General features: G+C 34.1%; 1 protein-coding gene across 1 annotated transcript in view; it reads left to right on the top strand.

Annotated features, from left to right (window-relative positions):
• Positions 1–17,341, top strand: part of ECT2 (epithelial cell transforming 2) — a gene marked incomplete at both ends in the record, with an annotated part of 61,078 nt that overhangs the window by 18,066 nt on the left and 25,671 nt on the right. The window contains 5 exon segments of the mRNA XM_080696883.1: positions 4,487–4,606; positions 9,371–9,439; positions 10,497–10,607; positions 11,255–11,351; positions 14,611–14,692. Of these exon segments, the coding sequence (XP_080553009.1) occupies positions 4,487–4,606; positions 9,371–9,439; positions 10,497–10,607; positions 11,255–11,351; positions 14,611–14,692 (479 nt within the window).

Genomic DNA, 17,341 nt, shown 5'->3' with positions numbered 1-17,341 from the left:
TAAAGTTGAATGAACAGTTGCTGTGCTAATGTGCTTGTAGAAGTACTTTTGTGTAAGGTTGTGATGGCCTCTGTGCGAGGCTTTGGCAGTCTTTGTGTTAGTTACTATTCGTGCACTTGTGCCTAAGAACCCTTCCTTCATAACTTCCCAGCCTTGTTTACTTTTCTTTGGTTAGGATTGACACATGCAACTCCATTTTGGTTCTGACAACTTTCACATTGTCAAGGTACTGCATATGTATTTGGCAGTGTAGAAACTTTTTCTGAAAATAGGTGTTCCATTCTAATTACATTATTTAATACTGTATACATGTAAAAATTATAAACAGTAGCAATGAAGTTGAACAATATTGATATCAGTAATTTTTTTTAGAAATTATTTCATGGGACACCTGAAGTACACACTGGTTATTCATACATGTGTGTTAACTCATTGCTTACCAATGTTAAAATGTACTATGAAGTTATTTCTGACAATTATCAATTGTAATGTATCCTTATAGAGTGAGATTAAAAAGGATACTGAGGAATAACCTGAAATATAAGGTTCTGAAAGACACAATAATAGAACATTATTTTGGCATATGTAAAAAAGAAGGATTAAATCCATTTTAGATAGTGAAGGAGATAATTTGACATAATATCAAGAAAAATGAAGTTAAATTCATCAAGCTTATCTTTGAATAGAAAATTGATAGAAAATTTATGATTTGGGTCTAGTTTTTAACTGACCTTTATTCAGATTCTTAAAATGACTCATTAAGGTATCATCTAACAGCCCTTAGTTGCTTATACCACTGGTAAAATTTATGACTAAGAAATGGAAAGACTTTTTTCTTGGTGGTTATAGAGAGATTATTCTTCATTGTTAATTTTTTGTTTAGCAGTAATTATGGTTTATGAGGCTGTCTCCTGTATTAAACTTTACCTGTTTTAAATCAGCTTTCCCCTTTTTCCTCAAGGGAAATCATTCCAGAGTTTTTTGTTTGAGTGTTTATAATGAGCTGAAATGCAGTTGAGTAGCAGAAAATTATTTTAGTATATATTCTTCATATACTTTAACATTTGTTACCTAGAAATTTAAATCCTTTTAGGCTATTGTAAAGGTCCTTGACATTAAAAATATAATTTGTATATCAAATTCACTAAAACTTATTTTTTGTGGTGGTACTGGGGGTGGAATCCAGGGGCTTTTCTACTTCTAGGCTATACTCCCATACTAATTTTATACTTTATTTCGAAACAGGGTCTCAGTAAGTTGTTGAGAACCTCACTCAGTAGCTGAGGCTGCCTTTGATCCTGTCTCAGCCTCCCAAGTGCAGGGATTACAAGCGTGCGCCACCACTCCTGGCTTAAAACTCCCTTTTTAAAAAGCCTATGAAATTAGTAGACAGGAGACAAGTTTCATACTACTTTGTTTAGTATAAACTTATCAAAAAGGTTTTTTTTTAAAAATTATAACCTAAAATTTTGATAGTATTCTCTTAAAACTTTGTTTTTAGAACTATTTAATTTTATGGAATTGGATTTGGAATTAAATTTAACCTTAACCTACAAATTGAATAAATATCCCAAAGCTTCTTTATGTACTTGAGTGCCTTTTAATATAAACTATTGTGCAAGAGTGTTAAAGAGGACTGGAAGAGATAAAACCAGCACACCTAATTATAATAACTATGGGAGATTATGAGCACCATAAGGGAGGTTTAGTTAAGGTATTATATTTGTGAGGTTAGAGTTTTAATACTCTTCCAGCTTAAGAAAAGTATTATATTTTAGAAAAGCATAAAGAAGGGGACAATTGATGTGAATTTTAAGGTATAATTATGATTGGTACATACAAAGAATGTGGTGGGAAGTCTGAGATTTGGACAGACAGTACAAATGAATGGTAGAAGTACATCATTCAGGGTAGAGTAATAAGGGTGAGGTAGGTGTATGGATACTGTGAAAGTTGATGTCAGATTGCCTATGTTAGACGGAGAAGGCCTTTGAATAGTTTGTTTATCAGTAAGCTGTAGAAGAATTTTTGGCGGGAAGGGGGAATAATAATAATACCATCTGACTTGTATTTTAGAAAGATACACGTGTAGAGATTTGTATAGCCACAATCAGGGTATAGAACATTTCCATTCCCCCAAATCTTCCTGGTGCTTTTCCTTTACAAGACATACCCTTGACCCATATTTAGTATATTAGTAATTTGATCTTTTTTATTGCTGGGCAGTATTCCATTATATGTATATTTTGTCGTAATGGTTAACATGACAGGAAGCTGTCAAATGTTTTCCCAGAGGAACTGTGTAATTTTGCTTTTTTTTAGTGGTACTGGGGATAGAGCCCTGGGCCTTTTCTACCTCCAGCCTATATTCCCAGACCTCTTTTATACTTTATTTGGAAACAGGGTTTCACTAAGTTGCTGAAAGCCTCACTAAGTAGTGGAGGCTGGCTTTGAACCTGTGTGATCACAGACTTCCCACCACATTCTTTGTATGTACCAATCCACCTCTGGGAATACAAGCCTGCACAATGCCTGGCATAATTTTGTATTTCTACCAGCAATGTATGAGAGTTCCAGTTGTTCACATCCTCACCTGTGCTTTAAAGTACCTAATTTTTTAGTATTCAGAATTGAATCCAGGGACATTATACCTCTCAACTATCCCCCACCCAGATCTTTTTTACATCTTTTTTTTACATCTTTTTTACATCTTGTTTTGAAACAGTGTGTCTCAAGCTGTATTCTTAATAACTTACAGATATTGAGGCTGGCCTTGAACCTTTGATCCTCCTTTCTCTGCTTCCTATGTACTGGGATTACCTGTGTGTGCCACAAGAACTGGCATGAGTAATGATTTTGAATATTTGTTCTTGTACATATTTGTATTTGACATGTCTTTTTTTTTTTTTTTTTTGGTGGTACTGGGGATGGAACCCAGGGGCAGGGACCTTCTACCTCCGGGCTACACTCCCGGACCTATTACATATTTATTTGGAAACAGGGTCTCTTAAGCCAGCTGAGGCTGGCTTCATACCTGTGCGATCCTTCTGTCTCCGCCTCCTGAGCATGGGGATTACAAGCGTGCACCACCACTCCCGGCAACGTGTCTTTTGTTTTTTAGGAATTACTAATTACTTTTATTTTATTTTATTTTATTTTGCCCATTTAGATTTTTTTTTTTTTTTTTTTTTGGTGGTGGTACTAAGAATGGAACCCAGGGGACTCTACCTCCAACCTATAACCCTAGCCTATTTTATTTTGAAACAGTTTTGCTGAGTTACTGAGGGTTTTAGTTACTTAGGCTGTTCTTGAACCTACTATTCTCCTGTTTCAGTTTCCCATATATTGGGATTATATATGTGTGCCACCATGTCCGGCTTCTCTTTTGAGTTTTGTTATATATTAATATATTTTGGTTATTAGTCTTTTGTCAGATATGTAATTTCCAAATAGTTTTTTCATTTAGTGTCTTTTGCTGAGAAATAGTTTTAAATTTTTACTGATGATGATTTATCTGTTTTTTTCATTTGTAGCTTAATGGCTTTGAGGTCATTTCTAAGAATTCTAAGCCTAAATCATGAAGATTTTCTTGGATATTGTTTTCTAAAAGTTTTATAGTTTTAGGTTTTATATGTAGGCCTATGATCCTATGTATGTATTATATTTACATTTAAGTATTTTAATTTTTATTATAAATGATACTGCTTTTAAATTTTCATCTTGTATGTAGAAAAAAGATTTGTGTGTGTGTGACCTTGCTAAACACATTTATTAGTTTTTGGTGATTTTTCCTTTTAGATTGATACAAACAACAACACGGACACAAAAAGATCTTCTACCATTAAATCCAATCTCTTTCTCCCAAACCAGGTTTCTACAATACAATTTCTAGAACATTTAGTTCTTATTACTAAGTGTTTATCTGGAAGTAACTGATTACTTACTGCTTTCTTCCTTATAGCATGAATAAAGAAGTAGGATTTTTTTTTTTTTGGTGGTAGTAGTAGTAGTAGTAGTAGTAGGGATTGAACCCAGAGGATTCTTCCTCTGAGCTATGCTCCCAGCCCTGATTTTTTATTCTTTACTTTGAAACAGGGTCTCACTAAGTTGAGAGCCTCACTAAGTAGCTGAGGCTGGCCATGAACCTGCGATCCTCCCCTCCGCCTCCTAAGTACTGGGATTATAAGCATGCATCACCATGCCTGGCCAAGAAGTAGAAATTCTTGTATCAATTTAATTTTGACTTATAAAACTGATAAAATTTTATTAGCTTCTCATGTAAGAATAGTTCAAAAGGTTATATATACAAGTATATACATATACAAGTGTATAAATGAGTAGATAGAAATTTCATAAAAATATTTCTGACTAAAGGAGAGTAATTTTTATGCTACATCAATGTCTTGTCCTTCCTTATCCTGTTTATATTTTAGTTTTCTTCATTTGCCTACAGTCTACTTAAACTAGTCTTTTTGTTCCCATTTAGTTATTTCAGGTACCATTGGAAGAGGAAGGACAACGTGGTGGGCCTATTCTTGCACCAGAAGAGATTAAGACTATTTTTGGTAGCATCCCAGATATCTTTGATGTACACACTAAGATAAAGGTAAAATTTTGTATTTATTAAGTTGGTAGTATTTTTATTTGGATTAGGTTATTATTTTTCAGGCATTTTTATTGGCTACATAAGTTTAATACTTAGAACTTCTTTTTTCTTTGAATCACTTTCCTCTGTTCTAGTGCCTTATTAATGTTCTAATGTTCTAATTAATTTTCAAATGCCTATCAAAAGATAGGCATTGACTTCATTATGTTTGAAAATATGTGAAGCTGTAAGGGACTGAGCAGTCATTTAATTGGTTTCTTTATCTATAGAAAAATAAACTACAAAACTATAGATGGCAATCTTATTTTCTTAATTATTTTTCTGTGATGAAGAGTCCATAATTTCCAAGTGATGGTCTCTTATAGTAAAGTAGTATTTGGGTCCGTTTTACTGAACTTAACCCCCCGCCTCAACCCTGAGTTGAGATCTCCCTGTGTTGGCCAGAGTGATATTAAACTTTAAACTCCTAGGCTCAAGTGATCCTTCTTCCTCTGCCTCTGCCTCTGCCTCTTGAATAGCTGGACTGTAACATCTTTCCTGGCAAGTTTATCTTAAACTGCTGACCTAAAAATAAGTTGAGCTTTTTTTTCTCTCTTACTTTTCCTTTATGATACTTGAGCAATATTTCTCCTTAAAACACCCCATATTCGTGATATTTCACACTCCAATAAAAGGATCAATCTGAATTTTAGAGTGTTTTCAAACATATATTAAATTGTTCTTGATCTTAGTCTACATTAAAAGCAAAAATAGAAAATATCTGTAAGTTATTAAGAATACAGCTTACCAAATGCTAGTATTTTGTATTTTATCATCAGAAAATTTCTAGATCTAAAAGGAACTCTGAAGAAGAAATCTTTATTATAAAAGCTGTAGAACTTATGGCCAGTTTTATCTTTATTACCAGTTACAATCTGAACATTTGAAAATGAGAGTATATTTGGAACATCTTTGCTTTCTTAGAATCCCTGAGAGGCAGAAAAAAAAAGTAGAAAGTCAAGTAGATTTTTGCCTTGGTGCTTTGCCACTAACTTTTGGAATAATTTGAATTTATTTCAGTCATTTTGCTAGTATGAATGTGCAAGTTCCCTTTGAATACAAATTTTACACTGTGTGTGTGTGTGTGTGTGTGTGTGTGTGTGTTGTTCTGGGGATTGAATCTCAGGGGCATTCTGCCTCCAAGATAGATCCTTAACCCACCTCTTTTTAAAGAAAAGTGAAAAGTGATCCAGTTTGAAACTGAATCTCACTAAGTAGCTGAGTCTGGCCTCCAACCTGTCTCAGCCTCCCAAGTACTAGAATTACAGGTGTGTACTACTGTGCCTAGCCAAAATGGCATATTTTTGTGTGTAGGATTATAGTTGGCCTCATACTCACCATCTTATACTTAAGTCTTCCAAGTAGCTATGATTATAGTAGCATGCCTCTGAGTTCAATTCCTAGCACTGTCCCTTTCACCCTCATTGTTTGGCTTCAGAGTTTGTGTGTATATTACTGGGAATTGAATCCAGGGGCATTCTACTTCTGAGCTCTACACATCCAGCTCTTTATTTTTTTTCATTTTGGAACAGTCTTGCTAGGTTGTTTCACTACATTGCTGAGGCTATCTTCAAACCTGTGATCCTCAGCCTCCCATGCACAAGGATTATAGGCATGTGTAATGATTCCTGGCTCAGGATTTCTTTTTGTTTTAAAATGTTAAGGAGTGTGTGTGTGTGTGTGTGTGTGTGTGTGTGTGTGTGTGTGTTGAGGTGCTAAAGATCCAACCCAGGGTCTTGTGAATGTTAGGCAAGCACTATGCCACTGAGCTACATGTCTAGCCCTGTGTGGATTTTATCTGTTGGTACTAATTGTATTCAAAATAATAAAAAATAGATGCTTCCATTCCTAATAGCTTTATTGATAAATATTTTACATATCTTCAAATTTACATACTTAAAATAATTCAGATGTTTCAGGAACCTTACCAAATGGTACAACTTTACTATAAAATTATTTTAGAACATGTTCACTCTCTACACTCAGTAAGATCCCACATTCTCACACAAGTGCAAGCCTCAGGCAGCCACTAATCTATCTTCTATGAATTTGCTTTCCCTGAAACATTTTCTATAAATGTATTTACTATGTATTTATATAGCTTTCGGTATCTTAGGTGTGGCTTCTCCTTAGCCATATGTAGCATTTTGGTTATTTGTTCCTTTTTATGACAAAATAATGTTTCTGTATATTCATTACATCATATTTCTTATCTATTTACCAGTTGATGAACACTTAGGTTGTTTCAATTTGGGGCTATTACTAATAAAATTGCTATGAAGATTTTTTGCAAATCTGAGTAGAAACCTAGAAGTAGAATAACTAGAATGAATGGAAGTTTTATTTTTAAAACATTTTAAGAAATTCCCAGGATTTTCCATTATTTTTTCATTTCCCCCAGTAACACATTCTTGTTACTGCTTTTATTTTATTTTTCTAAATTGTAGTTATCTTAATAGTAAAATAGAATCTCCTATGGTTTTAATTGGAACTTCTCTCAATTTGTTTGAGTTCACATGCTTGTTAGTATTTTGTGTATTATCTTTGGGGAAATGTCTGCTCATTCTTTGATTGGGTTGTTATTTTTGTTGTAAGCATTCTCTATAAACTTGGGACATAAGGTTCTTTTAACTCATTACAGAATAACACAAATAGCAAAATATTTATGAAAAAGAATTCCCCAAACAAGAATGATTAGTGAGAAAAGTGGTATTTTCTCTCTATAATGTATGCACATGAATATAATTATATGTAAATGTACCTTTTTTTAACTGTCTGGCTAAAAGACTGAGTCTCATATTTTCTTTCGCATTCAGTCTTTTGGAATATCACATGTAGCTTCTAGAAACCTATACTTGTAGGAGAGTGAAAAAGTCAAATAATGCTTGGTAATATAATGAAAATGGCTTTCATTTTATAAATCCCCCTGAAAGTAAGTGTGTGCTAGGTTTTCTTTAGATGACACGTTGAGAATGTTTGATATAGTAGCTTATTAATTGATTTCTACTTTAAAATTATTTAGAATTTCAATTTAGGTAATGTCATTTCTTGGCATCTCATTTTACTCTGACTTGTGTTTTACTATCTTATAAAGATTTTTTTAATGTCTTCTAAATGTTTACAAATATGTAATATTTATTTGTACGGAGGATAGAACTCAGGCATTCTACCTCTGAGTTGCATTCCTAGCTCTATTTATTTGTTTCTTTTTCTATTTTTGTGTTTAGTACCAGGGATTGAGTCCAAGGGTGTTCTACCTCTGAATCACATTCTGGCCTTATTTTATTTTTGCATGTGTGGTGCTGTGGATTGAACCCAGGGTCATTCTGTCTCTCAGTCCAATTTTTTATTTTTTATTTTTGAAACAGGGTTTCATTATGTTGTGGAGGGCCTCAATAAGTAGCTGAGACTGGCCGAGAACCCAGATTCTCCTGTCTCAGCCTCTCAAGTACTGAGATTACAAGTGTGTGTGCCACCACACCTGGCTTAATTTTTGTTTATTTGTTTTTAGTACTGGGGATGGAATGCTGGGGCATTTTACTTCCAAACTGCATGCCCAGCCCAGTTTTTTATTGTTTATTTTTAAACAGGGTCTCAATGAGTTAAAAAGGGCCGTACAAAGTAGTAGCTGAGACTGCCTGCGATACTCCTGTCTCAGCCTCCCAAGTGCTGGGATTAAAAGTGTGTACCATAATGGCCAGCTTTAATTTGTATTTTGAAACACAGTCTTACTAAGTTGATGAAGGTGTGTTCTTGAACATGTGATCTTCTTGTCTCAGCTTCCCATGTACTGTGATGAGAGGTGTGTGCTATCAAACCTGGTACTTTTAATTTTGAAACAGGGACTCACTAAGTTGCAGAGGGTCTAAGATGCTGAGGCTAGCCTTGAACCTGTGATCCTCCTGTTTTAGCCTCCACCTTCATGTGCCACCATGGCCAGGTATAAATATTTAATATTTTTGAATAGCTATGAATATTCTGTACACTAGGGACTAGCAAACCTATGGTTCATGAACTAAATCCACTTCATTGCTTTTATGGTAAAGAGTCATATTAGAATATAACCACATTCTTTTGTGTATTGTCTATCGCAGGTTCTATGCTAGAGTTGAGTAGTTCTGACAGATACCTTATGGCTTACAAACCTTAAAATGTTTACCAGGGGCCATTTAAATAAAATTTTCTTACTCTAGTATAGGCTACAATTTTATTTTTGCTAAACAAATGTTCTATCACTGAGCTACATCTCTAGCTCCTTCTAAATTTTGAGACGTGGTTTCGATAAGTTGCCCAGACTGGCCTCTAATTTGCAATTCTCCTAGTTTAGCCTCCTGTGTTGCTGGGCGAGTCCGGGGCTACCATGCCCAGCTGGTTATAGTATTTAATGACTTATGTTAAATAATATGCTTCAGTGGCAAGACTAAATGCAGTTCCCTGTAGTTAATCACATCATCCAGCTGTATAGTTAAGAAGATAATAAGATATCAAACCATATTAGAGAATTTAGTCTTAGTCTTACTGGCTTGATGTTATACTTTATTTCTCAAAGTATATTTTCTTGTAAACAAAAATTAGTAACTTGTTGGAGAAATAGAAAGGCATTATTTTGTTCTCCAAATTACAACATTTTTAGTGTGCCTCTTTCCAGAGACTATTTCAGAAAAATTAAAAGATGTATAAGGAGTTGTCAAGTTTAATTTTCATTTTTCATTTTTGCTATTTTAGGATGATCTTGAAGACCTTATTGTTAATTGGGATGAGAGCAAAAGCATTGGTGATATCTTTCTTAAATATGTAAGTATTAAGGAATAAGCAGAGAAGGATATTTGCTTGTTTCAATGTGAGAGGTTTTAAAACTTTGACATGATTGTGTTTATAAAATATATTGGAATTTGTTCTTGACTCCCAATATATATTTTCTATACACATTCTAAGAAGATCATTAGAGAACCTTGTTGCACTGTAATGTAATCATTTTACTGTAAATCAAATTATTTGGTCTTCATAAATGATCACAGATTCATTTTTTTTTTAATGTACGAGTTTTTTTCTTTTTTTCTTTTTTGCTTAGTTCCGACTTTCTGTTGTCATTTTGTGTCTTTCTAATGAATTGCCTCTCCTTTACTAGAGTAAGAACTCTATAGTTTACGGTTATGAAATATATTCATTTTGATAACATGCTGTGAATAGGATTTACTGTATGATTTTCTTAATATCTTTGAATAAGATTTGTTTCAGTGCCTTGAGTACTGGCATATATACTTTTGTGCGGCTTCTTCCTAACTTCTTTACAGTAGTCCCTATAGATAATTTTTGAGACGTTGATTGAGAATCCAAGTATGTAAATCATTGTCACTTTTTCTTAACTGTTTATCTCCTTAGTCAGCCAAGGTACTTTTCCTTTTCTTGTTTTCATTTTTGGATAATGTAGTTGCTTTTTTAATGGTTGTTTGTATTTATCAATAAATAATGCCATGCTTTTAGGTTCTGCGTAGATTAGTTCTAACTTAATTCATTTTCTGATTTATGGAAGTTTTAAATTTTCTTTGTCATGTTTGTGGCAATACAATAAGCTTTAATTTACTTTTATTTCTTTCTGGGTTTTTATTTGCTTATAATATTTTAGGCTATATGGACCAATTGATGTACTTTGGCAGTTAGCTCACTTTTTAATGAGAAGTTTATAAAATAAATTTCTCTATATACAATGTGAAGAAACTTACTTTAAACTTTTTTCTTTTGTGTCCAATATGTCAGATTGTGACTTATGATTATTTGGCTTTAAGCTTTATTATCTAAAGGTGACTTGTATCACAAATTAATTAAAATTTTTTCCCTTTCTTACCCCTAGTCAAAAGATTTGGTAAAAACCTACCCTCCTTTTGTAAACTTCTTTGAAATGAGCAAGGATACAATTATTAAATGTGAAAAACAGAAACCCAGATTTCATGCTTTCCTCAAGGTATTGTACATTTTTTAAAATAAAAATCTGAGAATTATTTCTAAAGGAATTCTTTAAGATAAAAAAATTAAATTATAACTTTAGTAAAATTATACTCACATAAGAACACCTTAATGTTACTTGTTAATTGCAGTTGCCCCTGTAGTTGACCATGTTTTGAGCTTTAGAAGATTTGATATATTTGATAGTAGTGACCCAAAGGCAGTTGAACAAATAAGAATATTGTATATAGTTATTTAAAAAGAAAAAATGTTTTAGTTCTCAAAACACCTAAATATTGTCCATTGAGATTTTATTTTGCCTTCAATGATTGTTTCTCCTCACTCTAGTGGCATTTTATTTATCTAGTGGCATTAGCATAATTTAAGATTTAAATTTTTTTGTTGTGAATGATGTACACTTATGAGAAACTTAAAATGGCATACATGGGGTATATAGGAACTCATCGTCTGTGTAACATGTTAATCTTTGCTGGTCCAGAGGGAAGTTTGGGTCCTGGAAGATTTTACCCAGTGGTCTGCCAGAAATTAACTTCCAATCTTCTCTATTTCATCAGACACTCATGATAAGATGTAATCTCATAAGTGTAGGGTGTCTGGTTTTTGCAGAAAACTCTAAAAAAAGTTAAATAAATTAATTTCTTGCAGATAAACCAAGCTAAACCAGAATGTGGACGGCAGAGCCTCGTTGAACTTCTCATTCGACCAGTACAGAGATTACCCAGTGTTGCATTACTTTTAAATGGTACTTGCTTGATCCAGTTTTAGATTACTTCAGCTATTTTCATGGAGTTATTTTTTCTATAAAAGTTGAATTCTTATTTTCAGAGTTTCTTAGATTTCAACATTAAATTTTATATATCTATCATAGAACACAATGTTTATGAATAATATTAAAAATAATCATTAATGCTACAAAAATTTAGTGTGGCCTAAGATTCTTTATTTGTTCTGATATCAATTGTATTGACTAATATTAGACTTTGACTTTCTATTTAAATTACCATGAAATATAAAATGTTTTTGATTCAAAAACAATTTATATCCAGGTATTACAAAGAAAAAGATGATTTGTGTGTCCCAAGTTTGTTCTTAAGCTTTTCTAGTTTTCCTTAGGTTGTTCATTATATTCTTGAAACCTATATTTATGTATGTATATACTTAGGTATTTTTTGTTGTGGTACTGGAGATAACCCATTGGTGCTTTTACTACCTGGCTACATTCCTAGGCTTTTTTTTTTTTTTTTTTTTTTTTGCGGGTCTGGGAATGGAACCCAGGGGCATTTGACCTCTGAGCTACACTCCCTGCCCTATTTTTTTTATTCTTTATTTTTGAAACCGGGTCTCACTGAGTTGCACAGGGCCTCACTAAGTAGCTGAGGCTGTTGGCAAACCGCGATCCTCCAAGTCTCAGCCTCCCGAATACTGGGATTACAAGCGTGCGCCACCACGCCCGGCTCATTCCTAGGCTTTTATTAACATTTTTATTTATTTCTTTTATTTATTTATTTTTGCGGGTCTGGGAATGGAACCCAGGGGCATTCGACCTCTGAGCTATACCCCCTACCCTATTTTTTTATTCTTTATTTTGAAACTTGGTCTTACTGAGTTGCAGAGGGCCTCACTAAGTAGCTGAGGCTCTCTGCGAACTGCGATCCTCTGGTCTTCAGCCTCCCAAATGCTGGGATTACTGTGCCACCATGTCCGACAACAATTTTTTTATTTTGGGACAGATTTCACTTAAGTTGCCAGGATGACTTAAACTTGTGTTCCTCTTGCCTCAGCCTCCCAAGACTCTGAGATTATAGGTAGTCACCACTGCACCTACTTTATATCCACTTATTTTATTATTTATAGATGTCTGAAATGGGAGTTTTATAGCAGTTTTATGAATGACTTTTTCCATGCAGTTAAAAAACATGTATTTTTATATTCAACTGACTAAAGTAGTATTTTTAGGACAATATCTCTATTGATTAAAAAATTAAAGTATAAAGGCTATATTTTGCAGCTGGGCGTGGTTACTCATGCTTATAATCCCAGTACTAGGGAGGCTGAGACAGGAGGATCACAGTTTGCAACCAGCCTCAGCTACTTTATGAGGCCCTCTGCAACTTAGTGAGAATCTGATTCAAAATAAAGATTAAAATATAGGGCTGGGGGTGTAACTCAGGATATAATGTCCCTGGTTCCATCTCTGGTACTGCACCAAACAAACAAACCAAAAAAATGTATTTTGTGTGTTTGTGTGGTACTGGGGATCCAACCCAGTGGCATTCCTACTCTGAACTACACACTATCCCCTTTATTTTTATTTTGAAACAGGATCTTGCCAGGCTAATGAGAGTCTCATTATTTACAGAGGATCTTCTTGAACCTTCATTCCTCCAGTCTCAGCCTCTCAAGTACTGCAATTACAAGCGTGCAACACCACACCTGGCTAAAAACTAAATTATAAGCTGGGCGCACACTTGTAATCCAGTACTTGGACAGCTGAGACAGGAGAAGTGCAGGTTTGCGGCCAGCCTTAGTTACTTAGTGAAGCCCTTCACAATATAGTGAGTCTCTATTTCAAAACAAAGACTAAAAAGTTGGGGTCGGAGTATAGCTCAGAGGTAGAATGGCCCTGGTACAATCCCCAGTAACCGCTCCCCCTCCAAAAAAACTACATAATAAACAGAAAAATTTTGTAATAAAGAGTTTTGATGTTGAAACTTAGAGTAATAATGTATAAGAGATAAGGATGCTAATTTTGTGACAGTATAATTTATTGTTTTCTGTAACATGTTTTGGTTAGTATTAATTATACTACTAACTAAATAGATAATTTTTGTTTTCATTGCCAAAATGGCTAACTTATTAAATGTTATTTTCAGACTCTAATGTTAATATGTAGTCAAACCTTCAACTTTTAAAAACTGATTTGTTAATTTGCTTGTCTTCATTATTGGTTCTGTTCATTGAGTACTTGTAGAAATGTTGCTATGACTAAAATGAATATGATATCTTAACTTTTAGATTAGGTAGACATGATATCTTAACTTAAAGATTAGGTAGACATGGTACTACATTGAACATAGATTTGGTAAGAATGTGCCAATCATGGCAGAGGAAAAACAGTAAGCATCTTGGATAAGAAGAGTCACTATTATATTAAGTATGAACCTCTAAAACAGTGAAACTTGTTCTTGAGAACACCAAATACTCTCTGTTATGGAGTCATGCACCAGTATGAAATATAAAACATATAATGATTTCTGAGCTAATTTAGGATCATTGTTTTCATTTAGCATGGCCCCATGGAGAGAATTTTAGCAGTCTAGCATTCCCCAAGTATTACTAGAAGGTAAATTAGATATCAGTTGTATAAAAATCAGTGTTACATATTCCGGAAATAGGGTTAATAGAAACATATGAGAACTGGGCATGGTGGCACAGCTTGCTTGTAATTCTAGTACTTGGGAGGCTGAGACAAGAGGTTTGCAGGTTTGAGACCAGCTTCAGCAACTTAGCAAGACTTTCAGCAATCTAGTGAGCCTGTGTTTCCAACTAAAAAATAAAACAGGACTGGGGCTGTATCTCAGAGGTAGAATGCCCCTGTGGTCAATCCCCAGTACCATTAAAAAAAAGAAATATGGAAACCTTGACAAATGTGTAATAGAGAACTTTATAAATAAACACTAGATGTTATCTTTGGGAATAATTGGTCAACAGCAAGATTGACAGCATTTTTAATTTTTGTGGTACTAGGGATTGAAACGAGGGCCATTCTACTTCTGAATTACACTGCCAGTCCTATTTTATTCTTATTTTGAAATTGGGTCTTGCTAAGTTGATGAGAGGCTCACTACTTCCTGAGGCTGTCCTGAAACGTAATTCTCCTGTGTCAGCTTCCCAAGTATTGGTATTACAAGTGTGTGCCACCATGCCCAACTTGAAAGAATTTTTAAATCTTAGATGGAAAATCACCAATTTTTTAAATTATGGAAAATATTTTATTCCAGATCTCAAGAAGCATACAGCTGATGAAAATCCTGACAAAGGCACTTTAGAAAAAGCTATTGGATCACTAAAAGAAGTAATGACGTAAGTGCATTATTTCACGTTTTTAGTCTCTACATTTAGAATGTAATTGATATATATCATAAATAGAAAATTATCATTATGGTACATTTTTGCAAAATAATATCTTTAGGTTTTCTTTTATTTTTTTGATAGTATAGCTGAACATTAAAATGATGAGAAAAAGCCAGGAATGTAGCTCAGTGGTACAGTCTTGCTTAGTGTGCCTGAGGCCCTGGGTTTCATCACTAGTACCACCTAAAAGAAAAAGAAGAAAAAAACAATGAGTATTGAGATATATTGTAAAAATACATTACTTAATCAAAATATTTGTTTCTGAAGTTATAAAACTATTATATGGAGAGAGTAATTATGGCTTAGAAACTTAAAAATTTGCAAGTTTACACAAATGGACATTTTCTTTACATCTTTCTAGTCATAGCATGAATTTGTTTTCATATTAATGTGAACTGCCTAGATGTAACTTACTATTGTGTCCATGGTAAAATGAAAGGTTTATAATACGATTTTTACTTTATTTTAACTTTTTGTTTCTTTACCTTCTTAGAGTTTTATGGAACTAAATTGACAGTATCTTTGGAGATGTATTAAAAGTACCAACTTGAATTTGGGGAGTTTGGTAAATAAGCCTATAGGTCTCATTGGGAAACAGGTCTGATCAGAAATTCTTTTCTAGGTTGGGTGTGGTAGGAGACCCTGTTTCCAAATAATATCAGGCTGGGGGGTTAGTTTAGAGGTAAAACGCCTCTGGATTCAATGCCCAGTGCCCCCCAAAAAATAGAAGAAAGAGAAGAAAAGAAAAGGAAAAAAAGAAAGAAAGAAAGAAAGAAAAGAAGGAAAGAAAGAGGTCTCTTTGTTAGGAATAGAGTACAAAACTGTTGATAACTGTTTTGCCTCATGGAAAGTAGACACATAAACTCTTTGGACTTTATATATCAGTCTCTTCAGTAGATTTAATTAAAAGGACTTGTGACATTCTGTGAAATGTTTTATAAGAAACAATTTCTTAAAATACTTGCAAAGGAGCTCTTAGAAACTTTATTAGCTTTAGAGAAGATTTGAGAGGATAATGGTCAAATTAGCTGATACTAGCTTCTGTAACTGCTTTTGTTATTGCTGCTGCTTTCTTTTTTATATGTTTTGCCAGCCAGCCATCATGCTTTTGATTTGTTATTCTGAGACAAGGATAACAATTTTGAGTTTACAGTGATATGAGTCCTTGTTCAATTCTGTTTGAAGTACCTTACTACACATCATTTACCTTGATCCTTTCAACAAGTTTTATGAAGTAGGCAGTCACTGTTGACATGTTTTTACAAAAAAGTTATGTTATTACTTCCTCAATTTGCCTGTTTAATGTATAGGATACTATAACAATTAGCTTATGCTAGTTATTATTTTTGTATAATATAGTTTCTAGATAGATTATACAGAGAATAGTGTTAATAACCTATTATTAAGCTGGGTGTAGTTGTGCAAGCTTAATTCTAGTACTTAGGAGGCTGAGAGAGGAGGATTGCAAATTTGTAGCCTCAGTTACTTACTGAGGCATATACATTTCCCAGGTTTTTATTTAAATGGAACCAGAGGGTATATTTTCTTTTGATTTTTACACAGTATAATTTTGAGATTAGTTTTTATTAAATGCTTAAATCAGCAGTTCATTCCTTTTTATTATTTTCCACTGTATTAATCATCACTATTCATTCTCATATTGATACAGATTTGTTTCTAGTTTCTGCATAGCTGCCATGCCAGGCATGGTGGCTCAACAGTTGTAATCCCAGTACTTGGGAAGATGAGACAGGAGGATTGCAGGTTAGCAGCCAGCCTCAGCAATTTACTGAGACCTTATTTCAAAATACAAGAATAAAACAGGGCTGGGGTGTAGCTTGGGGGTAGAATGCCCCTGGGTTCCATCTCCAGTACCCCCCTCCCAAATGCTATGAACATGAACACATCTTTGTATGGACATATACTTCCATGTCTCTTGGATAATTGCTAGGATTAGGAATAGCTAGGTTAGATAGATTTATTTATAACTTTTTAAGAATTTGTCAACTTATGTTACTATTCTACATTCCCACCAAGATTATATGGTGAATTTCAGAATGTGTCCTTGTCAACATTCACTTTGGTTGGTTGGTGTATGTATGTATGTATGTATGTATGTATGTATGTATGTATGTATGTATGTGGATCTGGGGATTGAACCCAGGGGCATTCAACCTCCTTGCTACACTCCCTGCCCAATTTTTTCTTTATTTTGAAATAGGGTCTCACTAAGTTGCGGAGGGCCTCACTAAGTAGCTGAGGCTGTCTGTGACCCACGGTGCTCTGGTTTCAGCCTCCCCGCTTCAGTCATTTTAATTTCTGACACTCTTTTTGCTTTTGTGGTGCTGGGGATTGATCCCAGGAGCTATAGCCCCAGCACCATTTTTTATTTTGAAACAGGGTCTCCGTTAAGTTGCAGAGGGCCTAAGTAGCTGGGGTTGGTGCAAACCTAGATCCTTCTGTCTCAGCCTCCCAGGTACTGGGACTACAAGCATGTGCCACCATGCCGGGCTCTTAATTTGTGATATTCTAATAGATGAATAGTGATCCATCGTATTCTCTTCTTTGTAATGTGCATGTCAAATCTTTTGTTTACTT

This window comes from Muscardinus avellanarius (assembly GCF_963383645.1).
Source record: "Muscardinus avellanarius genome assembly, chromosome: 5".
NCBI classification, from domain to species: domain Eukaryota; kingdom Metazoa; phylum Chordata; class Mammalia; order Rodentia; family Gliridae; genus Muscardinus; species Muscardinus avellanarius.
Note: the sequence above shows the minus strand (reverse complement) of the source record. Positions and strands in the feature narration are given on the sequence as shown.